At 32.3% G+C, this 21828-nt stretch overlaps 1 protein-coding gene and 1 long non-coding RNA gene across 2 annotated transcripts; one reads left to right on the top strand and one right to left on the bottom strand.

Annotated features, from left to right (window-relative positions):
• Positions 1-247: 247 nt before the first annotated feature.
• Positions 248-1647, bottom strand: LOC148566884 (uncharacterized). The gene is made up of 2 exons (XR_015881087.1): positions 1347-1647; positions 248-542 (listed from the first exon to the last, which is right to left on the bottom strand). It is a non-coding gene; the product is annotated as an uncharacterized LOC148566884 (long non-coding RNA).
• Positions 1648-5776: 4129 nt separating this feature from the next.
• LOC107639094 (isoflavone 3'-hydroxylase) lies at positions 5777-11019 on the top strand. The gene is made up of 3 exons (XM_016342512.3): positions 5777-6421; positions 6613-7050; positions 10186-11019. Exons 1-3 carry the CDS (start codon positions 5879-5881, stop codon positions 10792-10794), a joined length of 1590 nt encoding a protein of 529 aa, XP_016197998.1. The 5' UTR covers positions 5777-5878; the 3' UTR covers positions 10795-11019.
• The last annotated feature ends 10809 nt before the right edge of the window (positions 11020-21828 follow it).

Raw genomic sequence — 21828 nt, forward strand, 5'->3', positions numbered from 1 at the left:
AAAACCCATCCAATCTAATGTTATCTTAATTATGCGGTTTGATTTGGTTCGATTTTTTTATTGAGATCATCCGAACCAAACCAAATCAATTAATATTGGTTTAGTTTGGTTCGATTTTTTCGGTTTTCCAATTAATTTCATAAAAAAAAGTCTAAAAATTGCAAGAACGACATGTATACAATATAAAATATACGTTATAAATTTGAAGATAAATTTTCTCCAAAGTACACCATGAGATATATGTAAATTTTTGTTAATCAAAGTACATCATTTGTTGACTAAAAGTTATAAAGTGAAAAATATCAAGTTTCAAAATGCAAATTCCCATCTCCGTTCCACAAAGATGAAAAGTTACTTTATGCCTGTTGTAGAATCTAAATTGCATTAGCAACAACTTCCTCACACAATAAAATGTACTTTGCCTTTAAGACAGTTAAATTCTTTGTACCTCTTGCTTCCATTGTCCCTTCTCCGCTTCCTCTACTGCGTCTTTGGTTCCTCCTTTTGGATTAACAACCTCCAGCCCCTCATAGCCCATTATACTGAGAATTAAAATTACAAATTTTCAACAAACATAAAATCTCCCAGCTCATGTGAAACTGAATTAGCCTAAAACAAACACAAGCTTCATGAAATAAATCAAACAGTTAATAACACATTTCATGTTCTAGTGAAACAGAAAGAAATGAAACCCAATAACTGAAAATAATCACAACAAAATCAAAACTCAAACGGCTTTTACATTAAACTATACGTTTAGATAACTCAAACAACATATATATCTAATAAAACTGCTACATCATTATTTCAATCCAACAAACAAAGAAAACCAAGTAAGATCGATGATCATCCAAACCAAGTTAAATCAGTGATCTTGATTCTTGAACTTCTCTCATACAAAACAATTCACAAAGAAAAGAAAAAGCAATATAAAATTAACAAGTGTGAATCCAAAGGTTCTAAAAGATCTGATACCCATTCACGGATTTTGACATGGCAGTTCTAAAATTGGACAAATTATGCAAACAGAAATTTCAAAAATAATCAAAAATTTCAAAAATACAACAATGAACAATAAACTACATAAACCACATACAACAATCAACAACAATCAGCAATTTCAAATATACACTGAACACAGAGCAGAAATTATTCAACAGAAGCAAAAATTCAAACAAAATAAAATTAGTAACAACTACCAGAAACTCAAAAAAAAATACACTGAACAAAGAACAGAAATTATTCAAACAAAAGTAGAAATTCAAACAAAATAAAATTATTAACAATTACCAGAAATTCAAACAAAAATAAAATGAACATAGAACATAAATCATTCAAATTAACACCTGACTTGGAACCTCCATATCTGGTGTTCGGAGGGGCTGGGTTCGCCAGTTCGACGCTGCTGGGAGGGGATGGTCTAGCGCTGCTGGGTGGCTGGTCCAGCACTGTTGGAAGGGGCTAGGAGGCATTGTTGGGAGGGGCTGGGTGGTGCTGGTTCGGCGGGACTGGGAGGCGCTGGTTTGGCAGGACTAGGAGGGGCTGGGAGGCGCTGGTTCGGCGGGGCTGGGAGGGGTTGGGGAATGGGGTTTCTTTGAGACTGGCCGCGCTAGGTTAGGAGAGTAGGACGTTAGGTTATCTAATGGGGTGGGGTGGGGTAATGGTCTAATGGTTTTTTAGGGTTTTTAAGTTGAATTGTTTGGTTCGGTTAGGTTAGGTTTTTTAGTGTCAGAACCAAAAACCGAACTGAACCGTAAAAAAAAAAAAAACAAAACATGATTTTTTTTTGTTTTTTCAGTTTTCGATTTATTTTGTTTTCAATTTTTTCGGTTCAATTGGTCGGTTTTGTTTGGTCCGGATCGGTTTTGAACACTCCTAGTACCATCGACAAAGACAAATGACTTGCAATGCTTGAAAGCATCAACATAGGGAGGAAAGGCCCAAAATACCTTATCAAACATGCTGTAGTCACGCACCATGAGGTGCCCATCATAGTACGATGCAACGATGATCTCACATATAGTTCCAGGACAATAACTCTATAGCGCTTGCAGCAACCTCGGCACCTTGTTGTAAGACTCCTTCCAATCACCGTATATCTATGCAATCGCCTTTTGCTTTGCCATCCAAACCTTCCTGTACGAGGGTTCGAAATGATAGCTCTGCCTAACTGCACCTTGTAGAACTGAGATGCTGACGGTCGGATTTGATTGTATTAACGGGAGGATGACACGGCAGATGAGACTACTATCAAACTGTTGGTGGTCCTGCAACATTGTGGGTGCTAAACACGTATGCACTCCACCCACCCTACGCACCTCCCTAGCGAAATAGAACAACAGTGGTAAACATGTTCAACAAGCATAACAACGACAAATGACAACATTGAATACAATGAATCCTTAACGTACTAGTATCCGAGATTCTATCGGAGAGTAACACGGAGACTCCAAGGGCATCTTGCAGCATGTTGTCGACAACGCACATGGTACTTCAATCGATCGGACTCCACCACTCGATATTCAACACTTCTGCGAATGCTGTAATTCTTAACACCCTGCACTACTGCATCTCTGCTTTTGATTCTATGGCCAACCCTAAAGTCCACCCCACTATCCAAGTTGTAATCTTCCTCACTCGTGTTGCCTAATGGATTCTTCTCGTGCATCGCATTCAGATCTAACGTACTATAGTGACTGGGTATAGATGACAAGGCCGGAATTGAACAGGGAGAGGCAGAAGATACCTACGTGATGCCTTAACCGGGATCTCCGGTACAAACTCATCCTCATCATCATCTTCGGAGGAACCTCTCTCGCTGCTATCCGCAACATACTCCTCGTCGAACTCCTCACCATCGACCTCCATGTCTTCCACTGGACTGGCAACATGAATTGGTGGTGGTGCGAGAGGTGGGTCATCCTGGATGAAGTCTGACGACCCAGATCCTCCACCACCACCGACATCTCCAACCTCCGTAGAAAGCTCCATCACTTGCTCTGCCACGATTCTCCCATAGATGTCAAACATCAGGCGCACATGCTCATCGCCATGGAGCCAAAACAGACGAAACCGAAATACTCTGTTTTCCATCAGTGCTAGCAACCTATACCCCACTCTTCCGATCTCTTTTCTCCCACTCCCACCGACGCTACCCAATATCAGACTCTTCAATTCTGCCAATGAACTTACTGGCCAGGTACGTAACAAAATGGGATTCTCATACTCAAATGTTACATCATTATCATTATTTCTTATACGGCAATTTGGATACACATTTACAACCAAGAAACTATTACTACTAGACATTTTGGCTTATTTTCAGAAGCAATAGATAGCAAAGAAGTAGTAAAATATTTGTGGAAGATACAAAGAGTTGCATATCCTTTTATAGCCATTGAAAATTTGTCTTAACGTATCTCATTTACACTGTAAACGTTATAATGACCCACTTATCTTGTTTACACTGTAAACGAAATATACGCCTGCATTTATTCTCAGTCTTATCTCGTTTACAGTATAAACGAGATGCGTGTTTACTTATTTCGTTTATACTGTAAACGAGATAAGTGATATGATGCTTTTCGGTAAAAACGTTCGTAAATACTTATTTACGTAATGAGTAAAGTATCGTTTTTGTCCCCAACGTTTGGGGTAAGTCCTATCTGTGTCCCTAACGTTTAAATCGTCCTATTTGTATCCTTAACGTTTATAAAAGTGATTCAATGTTATCCTACTATCAATTATACTAACAAATCAGATTATATTTTTCAATTATTCTCACTTGAATGTATTCATTCTCAATTAGGTCCCACTTGGATGTCTTTGATTTTAATATTATACCCATTATTTGTGTTTAGATTCAATTATGTCCCTAAAAAAGTGAATTATGTAAATGTTGTAGAAATTAGTTTCAACATTTGATGAGTTATTTTTCGGAATAGATCATCGATTCTATCACAGACATTTGTATTCTAACTTCAAGAATAGATTTTTAAAACTCAAACTAAAGCGCTCATGATGTGTAATTGACGGCAGGATAACATTGAATCACTTTTACAAACGTTAGGGATACAAATAGGACGATTTAAACGTTAGGGACATAAATAAGATTTACCCCAAACGTTGGGGATAAAAACGATACTTTACTCTTACGTAATTAATATATTAATGATATTTATTTTATTCATTTAAAAAAAATTCCATCCAAATCCAATTATTAAAACTATTTTAAAAAATATATATTTAAAATATAATTATTTTTGTCATATTTTAAAAATTTATTTATAATTATTTTAACCATAACTATTTTAATCGATGGATAAACATTTTACGGTCATATTTGATTTGATCTGTGAACTGCCGGCAACTTCCATTGTTGACTCTCTCCATTGTATACCAAATACAAACTCACCGGCCTAGCAAACTTCTAGACTCGCCAAACCATTGCATCACACACGACTCAATCCAAAATACAAAACAACAAACACCACACAGTTCCAAAGTTACAATACATCAAACTACCTCCCATCTCAAATAAATATTCAATTACGTATTGTTGTTAGAAAATAAATTAAAGTTGTCACCGAAAACTTGTTTTTTATTTAAGTTAAATATATGAAACAAAATTATTCTTATTAGGTTTTCTTCTTTTCATATTTGTTTGTCCACTTATTATTCTCATTTTTTCCAATTTGTAGAATTACCGGAAAAATATAGTTCTAAAATTTAATACAAATGGAATTTGTATCTACCTAAATTAATTATTGAGTTACTATAATATTTTTAAAAAGTAATAATTTCAGAAAAAAATATTTATAAAGAAATAGTAGTAGGATTTAAAATAAGCTGAGTAGAAATAGTTTATGATCTCTTAATTGTTTTCTTAATTTCAAATAAATTATTCTTTTTTAAAAAAATCTCTTCTACACATAAATGTTTATATAGAAAATTAATATAATATTAATTAATTTATTTTTCAGTTAAACCCCTAAATTAATGGACGAGGGTCATAAAATTACTTATCCTATTTTTTTTATTTATAGACATTTTGATATTATAGCTATGTCATGAAATGACTTATAAAAAGTTTAAACTATTGGATATAAGTATATAAAAAGTTATATATCTTAGCATGACAATAATATAAACACAATAAAAATTAAACGATAGTTATTGCTATCAAAGATAATTTTGTAACCATTTTTTAAAATTTTTAAGACTCTAATACATTAAATCATTTCTCTAATATACCACATGGAAGATCAAAATTTTTCAAACACAGTTTGATGCTAAGATATCAACTCTTTTCTAACCTACAACAACCAGTCAAAAATTAACAAAGATTAATGGTTAGGTTATTATAGTAGAAAGGGAAAGAAAACTCTTTTTGCAAACACTTATTTAAAAATGAAAGAAATAATTGTAGAAAACTCCAATATTTTGTCTTTAAATTTTTTAAAAATTGTGTATATCAAAATTAATCATTATGTATTTGTATATAATATATATTATTTAATTTATTTTTAATATATTTTTTATATTTTAATATATATTTTATATTATTATTTAATTTTAATAGTTATTTTTAGTATACATCTAACATAATTAATTTTATATTTATATTTATTTTTTAGTGATTGATTTTAATGATGGATTTTAACTTCAGCCTAATATGATTCTAATATTACATTTTTTTTCTCTCAATTTTTGCATCCATCCATTATTACTCTGATGGATTGTTAGTTAAAAAAAAAAAAAAATTGTTTGTTCAGCCAAAACCAACTATGCAAGTGCTAACAAACAATAATCACCATATCAATTTAAAGGGAAAAAAATGGGATTAATAAAGATGCTACTCCCACAAAACAAACTATAAATGCTTGTCCTAAACTCACAATACAACACACACAGTCACACACAAACAAAAAGCAGAGTTTCAGTATCACTAAAAATGGCAACCTCCATTTACTACTACTTACTTCTTACACTTTCCTTCATCATCACTCTCAAACTCTTTTTCCGGTTCCAATCTAGAAGGTTCAAGAACCTTCCGCCAGGGCCGCCAACTCTTCCCTTCCTCGGAAACCTTCACTACCTGAAGCCACCGGTCCACCGCATCTTCGCTGGCCTCGCCGCCTCCTATGGCGACATCATGTCACTTTGGTTTGGCAACCGCCTCGTGGTGGTTGTGTCCTCGCCGTCCTTGGCGCATGAATGTTTCACCAAGAACGATGTCGTCTTGGCCAACCGTCCCCGCTTTCTTACCGGAAAGTACATATTTTATAACTACACTACATTGGGTTCTGCCTCGTATGGTGATCACTGGCGCAACCTCCGCCGCATTACCACCGTCGATGTCCTCTCCAGCCACCGCCTCAACTCCTTCCTCGATGTCCGAAAGGACGAGACTAAGAGACTGGTAAGTTACTCCTAATTTTTTTTATCAACTATACTAAATGTGAACTAAAATAAAATATATATTAAAATATAAAATATAAATTAAAAATAAATTAATCCATACATAATCCATATATTTAGTGTTTTTTTTAGATTATATAATTTTTTGGATTCCAAATAATATAATAGGTAAACTTTTGTTTAATTTAACAGATCGAGAAACTATGGAAGGACACACGTAATGGTGAATTCGTGAAGGTTGAACTAAGGTCAAGACTAACAGAAATGACATTCAACGGAATGATGAGGATGATCTCCGGTAAGAGGTACTACGGCGACGATGTGGAAATGAATGACGTGGAGGAGGCGAAGCAATTCCGGGAAATCATAACGGAAATTCTGTCGTTGCTGGGAGCAAGCAACAAAGGCGACTTCATGCCGTTGGCCAAGTTCTTCGATTTCGACCACTTGGAGAAGAGGCTCAAGAATATCGCCAAGAGAGCCGATTCCTTCTTGCAAGGCCTCATCCAAGAGCACCGCGTTGCCGCCGGCAGCAACGCCGACAGCGACACCATGATTTTTCATCTCTTGAAGCTTCAAGAGACACAGCCCGAGTATTACTCTGATCTCATGATTAAGGGCCTTATTCAGGTATTTACAACTCTATCTTTAGGTAATTTACTCACTAAAGTTGTGTCGGTACAAAGATCGTCAAATAACAATTTAACCCAATTTATTCATGGTAGTTATTTGTATATAATTGTTTTTATACGAAACTACGAAAGTTAATATTTAAAAATTATTAAAAATAATTTAATATTTAATATATTTGATTAAATTATTATTAAATATTTTTTAAAAAATATTAAAAATCATTAAAATTTATAATTTTTGGTTATTATTTAATTATTAATTTTATTTTATATTTTTAAATATTAATAATTAATTGATAAATAAAAATAATAATTTTTAATAATTTTTTATTTTTTAATTTTTAACAATTAATTTTACATAAAAATAAGTGTGGATAAATTATGTTAAATTATATAAATTTTTATTTATCGTGATAATTTAAACGTGAATAGTCACCGTCAAGTATTTTGACTAAGTAATGAGAATATGACATGTAATAAAGTTTTATTATTGGTCAATTTTTGTTGTTGTATGAAAATGACTAAACCAATTGATTTTTAAACATAAAACATGAAATAGTTAATGACGAAAGCACTCTTAATCAATATTACTTATTTTATTTGATTTTTTTTAAAGTTAATTCTATTGGTTTAGTTGTTCATATAGTTTTAATTAATTTTTAAAAAAAATATAGTTTGACACAAAAAATTGAATCACATATCATAATTTAGTATTTGAATGAAGATATAAAAAATATGGTATAATTTTTTATTTTATTATACGTTAAATAAATTAAAAACAATATTTTTATAATATATAAAAATTAAATCTTAAAATTTATTATTCAATAATTAAAATAAAATATTTTTATATATGGATAATTATAAAATTTTTGTTGAAACATCATCTCATATATTTTTGCTCTTGTATGCACGTTGGATACGCATCTCTTGAGTTTGTCTTGATTTATGATGATTGTCACATCACTAGCTATTAGAGATAGCACTCTCTTACGTCCAAAAAAAAAAAAAAGAGATAGCACTCTCTTGTTACCAAACATTTGACCTTTTTTTAAAGAAAAAGTATATTTTTTATTTTTACTATATTTTTTAAATTTTAAAAATATTTTTAAATTTTTTATTTTATTTTTAAATTTTTTATTTGTATTAAATATAATCTTAATAATTAAATTTTTAGAAAATTTTTTAGACTAATTTAATAATGATATATAATAATTATGTTTAGTTTATTTGTGTTAAAATTATTGTTGAATTAATCTTAAATTTTTTTAAAATTAATCGTCAAATATATATTTAATGTAAATAAAAAATTTTAAAAATAAAATTCAAACAAAATAAAAATTAAAAATATTTTTAAATTTTTTAACAAATTTTAAAAATAAAAAATATACTTCGCCTCTTTTCTAAATTGAAAGGAAATTCAAAACCACGATTTACATTTAAAAGGGGGTTCCGTGTAGATGTTTTTAACTATCTAAATATAAAATTATCCATTAAGAATAATAATAAGTGTAAAATAAATAAAAACTACACCAAAATCTAAGAATTATAGGTTTAAGAAAAAAGTTTGGAAAATAATATCTTTAATTAATATTTAGTCACTTTTTATTGTCTAAGAAAATATTATATTTGAATTTTTTTATTAATTACTTATTAGATAAAAATAGATTCATTCCAAAATTAGACCGTACATTAAATATATAAAATATTTTTTATTATTGTAATATATTATTTTATTATATTTAATTTAATCTTAATTGAATTTTTAAATATTTTAAATATTTTATTTTATTAATTTAATAACCAAAATGTAATTTTACAAAACATTGAAATTTTGTAATTATAACTTTGTAAGTTTAGAATTGACTGCCAACAATATGATGTGATTCTTGAAGGTTGAAGCAATGGAAAAATGGTTAAGAATCAGGATTTCAATGATTTTTATCCGTTAATTTTAATTATATATTATATATAATTTTTATAATTAAAATTAATAATTAAAAATTTAAAATAGTAATGTATCAATACATTTAAAATTTTTTTAAAAATAAAAAATAATTTTAAAAAATTGACGAATTTAAATTTGCTTAAACTTATCTGGATATATCTTTTTAATTTCATGACACCTCACCTAAATTTAGTTAGTACAATCATTTGACTTTTGTACATAAACTCTTTTTTTAAAAATATTTATCTGAAATTTGAAATAAATTTTTGTTGAAGTTACTTGTTAAGATTACTTGTATTAAAAAATTTAATATTTTTCTTTATAATATATAAAATAGATTTATTGAAAATTGAAAATTTTATATTTTTAAAAATACAAATTATCTATATTAAAAGGTGGTTTATTAAAATAATGGTCAATTTTTAATATCAAGATAATATTAATTATTCTTTCAACATCTTTAATTTAATTATGATTATTGAGTAAGTATTGAATATGTTTTGTAATTTTATCTATTTATATAAAAATTTAATTTTAATACACTTTCAGTATAAAACTGTTTTACATGTATATTTAATTACGTATTATAATGTCAACAAAAAAATTAATTTTTATATTAACTATGTGAATGATTATCTAAAACAATAGATGTGACTAAATGATTGTACAAAATATTTTATACTATTAATATATCAAAATTAAACACTTTGTATAGTTTCAAAACATTACTAAAATTCATTTTTACCTTTTTCTTAATATGTTTATTTTTTAACTATTATTTTAAAACATAAAGAGTATTATTTAAATTAGGTTTAATTAGTCTGTTAGTTCCTATAGTTTCATAAAATTTTTAATTAGGTCCTTATATTTTTTTTTTTAAATTGGGTTCCTGCACCAAAATTTTTTTTCAATTAAGTCCCTCTTAGTAGTAATTGACTTAATTTTATAGGGACCCAACTAAAAAAAAAAAAAGAATTGATAGAGGGACCTAAATAAAAAAAAAATGTAGGGACTCAATTAAAAAAAAATTTGGTGCAAACACTCAATTAAAAGAAAAAAAAAAGTATAGGAACCTAATTGAAAATTTTGCAAAACTGTAAGTACGAGTAAAGTAATTAAATTTGAAATTCACAATAAAGTATTTAATTTGCATTTGGTTTCCACTTTCAATGAATAAAATTTCAGGCTATGCTTCTTGCTGGAACAGACACATCAGCTGTAGCAATGGAATGGGCTATGGCTGAATTACTAAACCACCCAGAAATAATGAAGAAGGTAAAAGATGAATTAGACACACAAATAGGAAAAGACCGTTTAGTAGAAGAACAAGATTTGTCAAAGCTACCATACCTTCAAAACGTTATTTCTGAAACACTTAGATTGCACCCTCCAGCACCGTTACTATTGCCTCATTCTGCCTCAGAAGATTGCACCATTGGAGGTTACAACATTCCAAAAGATACCATAGTTTTGACAAATGTATGGCTAATTCATAGAGATCCTAATATTTGGGCCGATGCAGAGAGTTTTAGGCCCGAGAGGTTCGAAAAAGAAGGGGAAGAGAACAAGCTCATTCCATTTGGGCTTGGAAGAAGGGCTTGTCCTGGATTGGTCCTGGCCCAACGAACTTTGGGCCTTACTTTGGGTTTGTTGATCCAATGCTTTGAATGGAAAAGAGCGAGTGAGGAAAAGCTTGACATGGCTGAAGATAAAGGGATTGCAATGCCAATGAAAATTCCATTCAAATCTTTGTGCAAAGCACTACCAACTGTCAAGAATATTATGAATTACTAATAGGTTCTGTTTACGGAAACAACAAAAATTAATCTTTAATTAGTAAACAAAAATTTTATATATCTCTAAAATTTATGTTGGCTGATTATGGGATAATTTTTATTGTTTCTCTAAATTTATGCGTACTCATAATTAGTTATGTTGTATATTATAAAGTATATGTGCTATGATGAAATAAACATGTGTATTTATTAAGCGTAGTAAAGTAAGAGATTCATAAGGGCATAATGTACAGTTGTTGTCAGTTTAGGAGAAATAATTTTGGTGATTAGCTTATATGCCAAAGCTGATTAGTCTATTCGAGTATAGTTTGTTGCAGAATGCAAATACTCACGAAGTTACTCACGATTAAAATGAAGGAAGGAGTAAATGGATAGATGACAATTAAGATTTATCATTTATCTTGAAAAAGTATATGACAAGTTAAATTAGCAATTTATTCAAAATGCATCACTTTTTGTGTTTTTTTTTTTTCGTATTTCTTCAAGTTTCTATGCAGATTTTATTGGTATTTTTTTAAAGATAATTTCTATTTAACTTTCTACTCGTTAGTCATTATATCCCATTAATTATAAAAAAAAGTATTGACAAAAAATGTTAACCCTCTAAAATTTGTAGTTATGTTATTGGTATAATACAATCATGTTAGATATTAATTATGTATGAGCCAACATTAGTCAACAAATTTTTTTTTTTGGTTTTTCCACGGTATTTCCCAACCCGACAGGTCAAGGACTAATCCATCGCGGTACTGAACTCTATTTAAGAGTTTGTCGCTGGCCAATGGTATTCCCACTTGTAATTTGTTTAAGTTCAGAGGAATTACAAATTTTATTAATATATCTCTGAAATTAAACACTTGTAATTTATTTCTTTTCCGTTTTTATTAATAAAATTTTTCTACTTTTACTTGTTCTACGTTTATGTTTCTTTCTTCATCTTCTCTTTAATTTTTCATTTGTTTTAATTTCTGCAATTTACTTTGCCTTTGGCACTTTGCATTTCTTTGTTTATTTGTTACTTTCAATCCTTTTTAATTCTTATTGACGATACAATTGCGATATTGAGATACCCACATTTTCTTTTAAACATTAAAAAAAATTTGAGTAAAACAAATTGGCACGCCCAGTGGGACTTTGTCAATAGATTGTAGTTTGTCAAAAGAAAAAAATCAGGAGTTTTGAATTTGCATGTGATTACGTAGTGGGAAGATTGTGTTTCCAGGGACCAAGAAATTAGCATCAGTTGACATGTCAAATATATCTGCAACATCTTCTTCTACTTCCAGCGATGAGACTAGAGAAAATGAGTCCGAAAATTCTCCCATGATTTCAAACGCAGAGCCTCCCTTGCTGTCAGTGAGGCATGATGGCGTTGGCCGTGCCCATCTAGGGTTAAATGCAACTCACATAAATACCGTGGGGTGGCTGCCTTATGGCTTGCCACCAGAGTATGTCCCCTCCATGGTGACACAAGGATTGTCTGTACCTCTCAACTCAACTTTTCAAAATCCTCTGTACCAGAATGCATATGGCATGTCAAATGTACCTATTTCTGGGGTGTCAGGTTCACATATATAACAACAAAATTTTTCACACGCTATTAACACAGAAAATAACAGCGCATCTAATTCTACTACACCCACTGTTACTAGGGTAGAAAACTCCAGACTTGTGCTTCCTGACATGTCAAGAGCAATGTCTGTTAATCAACCTAGTCAAATCGTTGGATCTTTAGCAAATATTAGGAAATAGATGGATGAAAGCCACCATGATCTAGTAAACATGTTAACTCATCAAATGGTGACTGTTTTGAATCCTCTTTTAGAAAACACAAATACTAGAATTGAACAATTAAATAGGCAAGTTAATAGAATTGCTACTGTGGTAAATTTAGAAGAAAATGATAACCATGGTTTAGGGTTTGATAATGTCAACCAAAATGGTGGAGCAATTTCTAATTATGATATTCATATGTCTAGACAATGCTGATGATATGTTGAAAAGACTTAGGCAAAACAACTTAGGGGGCATTATAATCTAGCTAGGAATGTCGAACAAGTTTTAAACTGTTTGAAATTTAATGTTAGTTGCTTAAATAGGCCATATTTCGTGTCCGCTTTTCCTGAATGTATCCAACAAGCAGAGCTTCCAAGGGGTTAGAAAATTCCAAAATCCCTTACAAAATTTTCTGGAGAAGAAAATGAGTCCACAATAAAGTATATTGTTCGATGTACTGTTGAAATTGGGGAAGTAGCTTCTAATGAATATCTCAAGATGAGATATTTTCCTTCTTCTTTAACAAAAAAATGCATTTACATGGTTTTCCAACTTGAGACCAAATTTTATTCATTCTTGGGCGCAGTTAGAAAGAAATTTTCATGATCAATTTTTTTTCGAGGTGAATTGAAAGTTAGCCTTATGGACTTATTCTCTATCAAACGTGCAGAGGGAGAATCCATTGACACTTATTTGGCACGGTTTAGAAACATGAGAAATAAGTGTTTTACTCCGATTTCAGAAACTGAAGTTGTCAAAATGGCTACTAATGGGTTATAATTTGGAGTTAGGAAGAAACTTGTCAATCAACATACTTTAGATTTTTTCCAGTTAGCTGAGAGAGTAAGACAAATAGAGCAAATTAAGAAAGAAAAAGAAAATTTCAAAAAGGGTTCTAAAAAGGTTGCATATGTTGATTGTTTTTCCGATAGCAGTGATTCAGATGAGAAAGAAGTTTATATTGCTGAATTATGTGGGGGTCCTTCTTATGTATGCAAATCTTTGAAGCCTGTTAAAGAAAAAAAAGTTTCTTTATATTCCAAAATTAAAAATAAGACCTATTCTTTTGATATTTCTAAGAAAGATCAAATATTTGAAGTTTTATTAAAAGATAAGCAGCTTATTTTACTAGAAGGAAAAAAGATGCCTTCAGCTGATGAAATAAAAAATAAAAATTTTGTAAGTTTTATTAGATATTCTCACACACTATTAATAATTGCGTATGTTTTATGGATTTGATACAAAAATCCATTGAGGAGGGAAGGTTGAAGTTTGAGGATAAAACTACTATGAAGGTGGACACTGAACCGTTTGCTGCTGATTCAAATTATGTTGAGCCATTCAATTTGTCGGTCAACATGGTAGGAATTGAAGCTACAGTGACTAGTGCTCAAGATGAAAATAAAGACCTGAGAATTTTTTAGCAAGACAAAAAGCCAATTTTTTCTCATCCTAGTGAGAATTTGTTAGATTTTTTGTTGAGAATTAAAGAATCTGACAGCACTATCGCTATGTGCCCAAAGTGTAGTGCTATTTTTGACAAGGAAGCTGCAAAGGAGTTTGAAAAGTACAAAATTGAAGAGAAAGAAAATGCTGAGTTGAAAAAGAAGATTGCTGAAAAAGAGAATAAAACCAATGAGCTAAAACAAAAGATAGCTGAGGGAAAACAAAAGTTGGGCAGTCAGACTTCTTTGAACAAGTGTGTCAACAGCGCTTGGATACAATCCGTCCACCAGAAGATGAAGACTATAGTTATGATTGATAAAAAACTCGATGGATTTTTTCAAAAGACAAGGGTTCCTCCCACCAAAATTTCAAATAATAAATGGGTCCAGAATGTGAAAAATGTACAGAATCAACCTATCGCTTTCTCAAGAGGGCAAAACAAGTGGGTGAGACCTAGACCTTTTAAACTCAGGTACTACGAGTCCCAGTTATGGGTCCAGAATGTGAAAAATGTGCCGAATCAACCGACCGCTTTCTCAAGAAAGCAAAACAAGTGGGTGAGGCCTAGACCTTTTAAGCTCAGGTACAACGAGTCCCAGTTATGGAACATGAATCATGCACAAGATGGAGGTGGTGTATATATTCCAAAAAATATATCTATTCCTTCAAAGCCAATTTATTCTTGTTATAATCCTAACATGCAGCAGGTTTCCTAATTATTCTCCTTGGCCAAGTTGTCAAAATATTCCAAAGTATTCTTCTTTTACAACCTTTGAGCAAAAAGAGAATATACTTGAGTATGTTCCTTTAGATTCATACAAGGAGCACGGTGTAAATTTTTCTCCTTTGTCAACCATGGCTAAGTCTGCAAAAACAGGAAATTCTTCCAATCACCCTAAATACAATAAAAATGTAAAGAAGAATCTTACTGGAAAGAAGGTAATGGTTGAAAACAAGGGAGAAAAAGATGAAGATTTAATTACTGACAATTTTGACACTGATTTTGATGACAACTTAGAAGCGATATTTGGTGTTAAGCAACCTATAGCTGTGGTGTCAATACTGCCTGAGGAGTATAGTCATGTCCGGGAAGTAGAATCATTAGAAGATAATTGTTATGATGTCTTTCTTGGATGCGAATGCTTATTGCTAGATGACAATATGTGTGGTGGAGGATTGTTTGAGAAACCTACTAAAAATGATAAGAAACATTTGCGTCCACTGCATATCAAGGCTCGTGTTGATGGAAGGATAGTCAATAAGATTTTGGTTGACGGAGGAGCTGCTGTCAATATCATGCCTGAAAGAATGATGGGAAGGCTTGGAAAGACTGAAAAAGATTTGATCAAAAGTAGCATTGGGGTGACAGATTTTAATGGAAGAACTTCTTCTGTTAGAGGTGTGGTTCTACTGTCAATTGAGGTTGGTTCTGTCAATACGCCAACTCTGTTTGTTGTTGTTCTATCTAAAGCTAGTTTTAAATTACTTTTGGAACGTGATTGTATTCATGGAATGGGTGCTATTCTATCCACTTTACATCAAAAATTAATTTTTTGGAATAAAGATGGAGGAGTGAAAGAAGTTCTTGCTGACAATAGTACCTGTTACTATGATGAGATGCATGTGGAGTTCAGGATGTATAATCCTGGAGTCAAGCTGCTGACAGTTGACACCAAGGCATTTAATCATAAAAATATTGAAATGTACAAAATAGATATGAATGGTTTTATTTTGGTCCCTAAGGCCAGGGCGGATACGGCCTCAGGAGAGACTTAGATGATGAGTTTAACGAGCCAACTGGCTCGGCTGTCAGCCTATATGGCGGACAGAGAAGGGTGCATTGATAGTGTACCTTATGATTGTATATATGATGATGGTCTTTTAGGTTTTGAAAAAAAAAATAATACTAACAATGTGAAAAAAGTTGAGGTGCAGGATCCTTTGGAGGAGGTAGATATTGGTAACAGTGATCATCCTAGACCAACATATATGAGCAAGATGTTGCCTGATGATTTCAAAAAAGAAATAGTGGAGATATTATAGGAATATTGTGACTGTTTTGCATGGGATTATAAAGAAATACCAGGTTTGAGTCGTGAATTAGTAGAGCATCAATTACCACTGAAAGCCAATGTCAAACCTATCAAGCAGCCACCAAGGAGATTTGCTCCTGAAGTCGTGCAGAAGATTAAAGAAGAGATTGAAAGACTTCTTAAGGCTAAGTTCATAAGAACAGCAAGGTATATCAATTGGATTTCTAATGTGGTTCCTGTCATGAAAAAGAATGAAAAATTAAGGGTTTGCATTGATTTTAGAGATTTAAATTCTGCAACACCAAAAGATGAATATCCAATGCCTATAGCTGATATGTTGATAGATTCTACTGTCGGTCATGAAATTTTAAATTTTATGGATGGATATTCAGGTTATAATCAAATATATATCGTTGAAGAAGATGTGTCAAAAACTGCATTTAGGTGTCTAGGTGCTTTAGGAACTTTTGAATGGGTTGTGATGCCATTTGGGCTCAAAAATGTTGGTGCAACTTATCAAAGGGCGTTGAATAAAATTTTTCATGACTTTATTGGAAATTTTATGGAGATTTATGTTGACGATGTGGTTGTCAAATCAAATGCTAAAAAAGAGCATCTAGACAATTTAAAAAAAGCATTTGAAAGAATGAGAAAGCATAAATTAAAAATAAATCCCTTAAAATGTACTTTTGGTGTTAGTGTGGAAATTTTCTTAGATTCTTGGTGCAGAAAAAAGGGATTGAAATTGACAAGAACAAGACAAATGCTATCTTAAAGGCTCTTCCTCCAGCCAACAAAAAATAACTACAAGCATTTTAGGGGAAGGTCAATTACCTTAGAAGGTTCATTTCCAATCTGTTAGGAAAAACTAAGGTTTTTACGCCTCTGATCAAGTTGAAAAAGAGGAAGAATTTCAGTGGAAGGTAGAGCACCAGGAAGCTTTTGACAGCATCAAGCAGTACTTGACTAGTCCTCCTGTTATAGCACCTCCAAAGCACGGAGCACCTTTAAAACTTTATGTGTCAGCTTCTGAAGTAACAATTGGCAGAATGTTGGCTCAAGAAGATGAGGACGGCAACGAAAGAGTAATTTATTACCTAAGTCGTGTGCTAAATGATGTTGAGAGCCGTTATTCTCCAATTGAGAAACTTTATTTAGCTTTATATTTTTCTTGTTTGAAACTTAAGTACTATTTAATTCCTAGGAATATTTATGTAATTTCTAAGTTTGATGTTCTTAAATATATGTTGTCTTCTCCAATATTGCATGGTAGACTAGGAAAATGGATGTTGGTCTTAACGAAATTTTCTTTACATTTTGTTTCTGCGAGAGCTATTAAGTGTCAAGTTCTAGCTGATTTTCTGGTTGACCATCCTTGTATTGACATTGATGAGAGTTTACTGGGTTTTGTTGGTTTGGTGCTTTAGAAATTATATTTTGACGGTTCATGTCATAAGGGTGGTATTGGTATAGGTATGTTAATTATTTCTCCGAGTGGCGAGCCAAGTAAATTCTTCTTTAAATTGAATTATTCATGTTCCAACAATGAGGCAGAATATGAAGCGTTAATAATGGGACTGGAATTATTATTAGAAAGAGGAGTAAAAAATTTAGAAATTTTTGGAGATTCACAGCTTGTAGTCCGTCAAGTATCACTTGAGTATATGTGTGTTAGTGAAAATCTAAGAAAGTATTTGAATATGGTTACAAAGTTGTTGAGCGAGTTTGACAATGCCATTGTAAGGCATGTTCCAAGGGAGTTAAATCAAGAAGCAAATGAATTAGCTCATATTGCTTCAAGATATAAGATCAAGTCCTCAACACTAGAAAAATTGGTAAGGATAAAGGAAATATTTATGCCTTTGAGAGAAAGAGAAGTGTTGTTATTAGAAAAACTAGACCCAAAAGATTGGAGAGTACAATTTGTGGAATATTTAGAAAATCCAAGTCTTAATGTTGATAGAAAACTTAAATATAAGGCTCAAAGTTATGTTCTAATGAATAATGTCTTGTTTAAGAAATATGTTGATGGAAATTTCTTAACATGTTTGGGAGAAAAAGAAGCGTATTTGGCTCTTGTCGAACTGCACGAGGGAATCTGTGGTGCCCATCAGTCAGGAGAAAAAATGAAATGGGTGATAAATAGGAGAAGATTGTATTAGCCAACTATTCAAAGAGATTGTATAAATTATGCTAGGTCCTGTGAGGAATGCCAAAAATATGGAAGCCTTCAACATATTATAGTGTCAGAATTGCATGTTATAATTAAGTCATGGCCATTTAGAGGTTGAGCTTTAGATCTGATCGGGAAGATTCACCCACCTTCTTCTAAAGGTCATAAGTTCATTTTGGTTGGTGTTGATTATTTTTCTAAATGTGTAGAGGCTGTCCCTTTAAGGAAAGTGACTCACAATGAAATAATTAATTTCATTGTGGAGCATATTGTGCATAGGTTTGGAATTCCTCAGTCTATTACCACTAATCAAGGAACCATGTTTATTGGAAAAAAGGTCATAGAATATGCCAAATCTAGGGATATAAAAATGCTTTCTTCTACACCGTATTATGCTCAAGCAAATGGACAAGTGGAGGCAGCGAATAAAATTTTGATTGCATTAATTAAAAAATATATTGGGAGGCAGCCATGAAATTGGCACCAAACTCTCAGTCAAGTTCTTTGGGCTTATTGAAATTCTCCAAGAGGTTCTACTAGAACCACCCCATATAAATTAGTTTACGGTCATGATGCGGTATTGCCAATTGACATCAATTTGCAAAGTATAAGGGTGGCTAGACAAGATGAGATACTAGTGGTAGATTATTGGAATTCTTATATGATGAGCTCAATGAACTAGATGATGAAAGGTTGAGAGTTTTAGAGCGGGTAATTCGACAAAAAGAGATTGTGTCAAAATTATACAACTGCCGTGTTAAAGCAAAGATATTTGTAGTTGGAGATTTAGTGTGGAAAACAATTTTGTCTATAGAAAAAAAGTCAAAAACTTATGGTAAGTGGTCTCCAACTTGGGAAGGACCTTATGTGGTTGACACGATTTATTTTGGAAATGCTTATAAAATTATTAAAGTTAGATCAGGAAGAAGAATGCCTTCAATAAATGGCAAGTATTTGAAAGTATATAAGTCAGGCATTCATGAGATAAAAATTCCACATGTTTAAGGATACAAAACTATCCAGTTGAAGTGTCAAGGGCTAAAATAAAAAGCTAACTAATATTTGCAATTTAGTTTGTAAAAACTAACATGCCCATGTGACTTCTATGAATTGCAAGTTTCATTGACAGTGTAAAACATTAAGATTATAAGGCAAATATATGTCCATGGCATTAATTTAAAATAAGGGTCAATACAGAAAATAACTTATCATTCCTTGAGTGAAGTACAGTACATGCTAATATATTGAAATAAAAAGTTTAGTGAATAACCTATGTAGAGCTAGAAGCATGTCAAAAAATGCACATTTGATTTACTTTGACAGTAGTTGAGGCAAATGCACACGAGATGACATGCACCAGTGCAACCTGATATAAATAGATATGGAGGTCATCTCAAATGAAATATAAAAGAGGTTACTGTGATATTAATAGGGTGTGATGAGCGGATAATTTATACGCTTTTCGGCATTGTTTTTAGTATATTTTAATTAGTTTTTATTATATTTTTATTAGTTTTTAAATAAAAATCACTCTTCTAGACTTTACTATGAGTTTGTATGTTTTTCTGTGATTTCAGATATTTTCTGGCTGAAATTGAGGGACCTGAGCAAAAATCTGATTCAGAGGCTGAAAAAGGACTGCAGATGCTGTTGGATTCTGACCTTCCTGCACTCGAAGTGGATTTTCTGGAGCTACAGAAGCCCAATTAGCGCGCTCTAAATTACGTTGGAAAATAGACATCCTGGGCTTTCTAGCAATATTTAATATTCCATACTTTTCCCAAGATTTGATGGCCCAAACAGGCGTTCCAAATCAGCTTAAGAATTCTGACGTTTAACTCCAAAACTGGCACAAAAGCTGGAGTTAAACGCCCAAACTGGCACAAAAGCAGGCGTTTAACTCCAAGAAAAGTCTCTACACATGGAAGCTTCAATGCTCAGCCCAAGCACACACCAAGTGGGTCCGGAAGAAGATTTCTGCATTAATTACTGATTTCTGTAAACCCTAGGCTACTAGTTCTCTATAAATAGGACCTTATACTATTGTATTTTCATCTTTGGACGTTTAGTCCCTAGACCTTGGAGGCTAGCCATTCGGCCATGCTTACACCATTATCACTTTTGTATTTTCAATGGTGGAGTTTCTACACACCATAGATTAAGGTGTGGAGCTCTGCTGTTCTTCATGAATTAATACAAAGTACTATTGTTTTTCTATTCAACTCAAGTCTATTTCTTCTCCAAGATATTCATTCACACCCAAGAACATGATGAATGTGATGATTATGTGACACTCATTACCATTCTCACCTATGAACGCGTGACTGACAACCACTTCCGTTCTACATGCAACCAAGCTTGAATGTGTATCTCTTGGGTTTCTAATCTAAGATTGGAACCTTCGTGGTATAGGCTAGAATTATTGGTGGCCATTCCTGAGATCCGGAACGTCTAAACCTTGTCTATGGTATTCTGATTAGGATCTGGGAAGGGATGGCTGTGACGAGCTTCAAACTCGCGATTGTTGGGCGTGTGACAGACGCAAAAGGATCAATAGATGCTATTCCAACATGATCGAGAACCGACAGATGATTAGCCGTGCGGTAACAGTTTGGAACATTTTCACTGAGAGGACGGGAAGTAGCCATTGACAATGGTGATGCCCAACATAAAGCTTGCCATGGAAATGAGTATGAATGATTGGAAGAAGGCAATAGGAAAGCAGAGGTTCAGGAAGAACAAAGCATCTTCATACGCTTATCTGAAATTCCAACCAAAGAATTACATAAGTATCTCTATCTTTATTTTATGTTTTATTTATCTTTTAATTATCAATTCTCCATCACCATCTGAATTAGCCTGACTGAGATTTACAAGGTGACCATAGCTTGCTTCAAGCCGACAGTCTCTGTGGGATCGACCCTTACTCACGTAAGGTTTATTACTTGGACGACCCAGTGCACTTGCTGGTTAGTTGTGCGGAATTGTGACAAAATGTGATTCACGTTTAAGAGCTCCAAGTCCTTTGGCGCCATTGTTGATGATCACAATTTCGTGCACCAAGTTTTTGGCGCCGTTGCCGGGGATTGTTCGAGTTTGGACAACTGACGGTTCATCTTGTTGCTTAGATTAGGTACTTTTCTTTTTATTTTTCAGAATTTTTTAGAATGAATTCTAGAGTTTCAAGGTGATGCTTTTATCATCACAAAGCTGATTGATTCTCATCAATTTAGCTGTTGAATGTAATGTCCTGCTGAAGCGTGGCCAACCATGTCTAATCTTTTTAGACTGAAGCTTTAGACTAACATTGCATGATTCCTAGAATTCTTATTAAAAGTTTTGAATCCCTTTATTTTCTTCTCCATATAAGTTTCAAAAATCACAAAAAAATTTATAAAATCAAAAAAATAAAAAATATTTTATGTTTCTTGTTTGAATCTAGTATCAATTTTTAAGTTTGGTGTCAATTGCATTCTTCTTGCATTTTTCGAAAACATGCAATATGTTCTTCATTAATCTTCAAGTTGTTCTTGATGATTTCATTGCTCTGATCTTTAAATTCTCTTGTTTTGTGTGTTTTGTTGTTTCTCATATGCATTCTCAA

Source organism: Arachis ipaensis, chromosome B4 (assembly GCF_059453495.1).
Source record: "Arachis ipaensis isolate K30076 ecotype BB chromosome B4, ASM5945349v1, whole genome shotgun sequence".
Taxonomy (NCBI): Eukaryota; Viridiplantae; Streptophyta; class Magnoliopsida; order Fabales; family Fabaceae; genus Arachis; species Arachis ipaensis.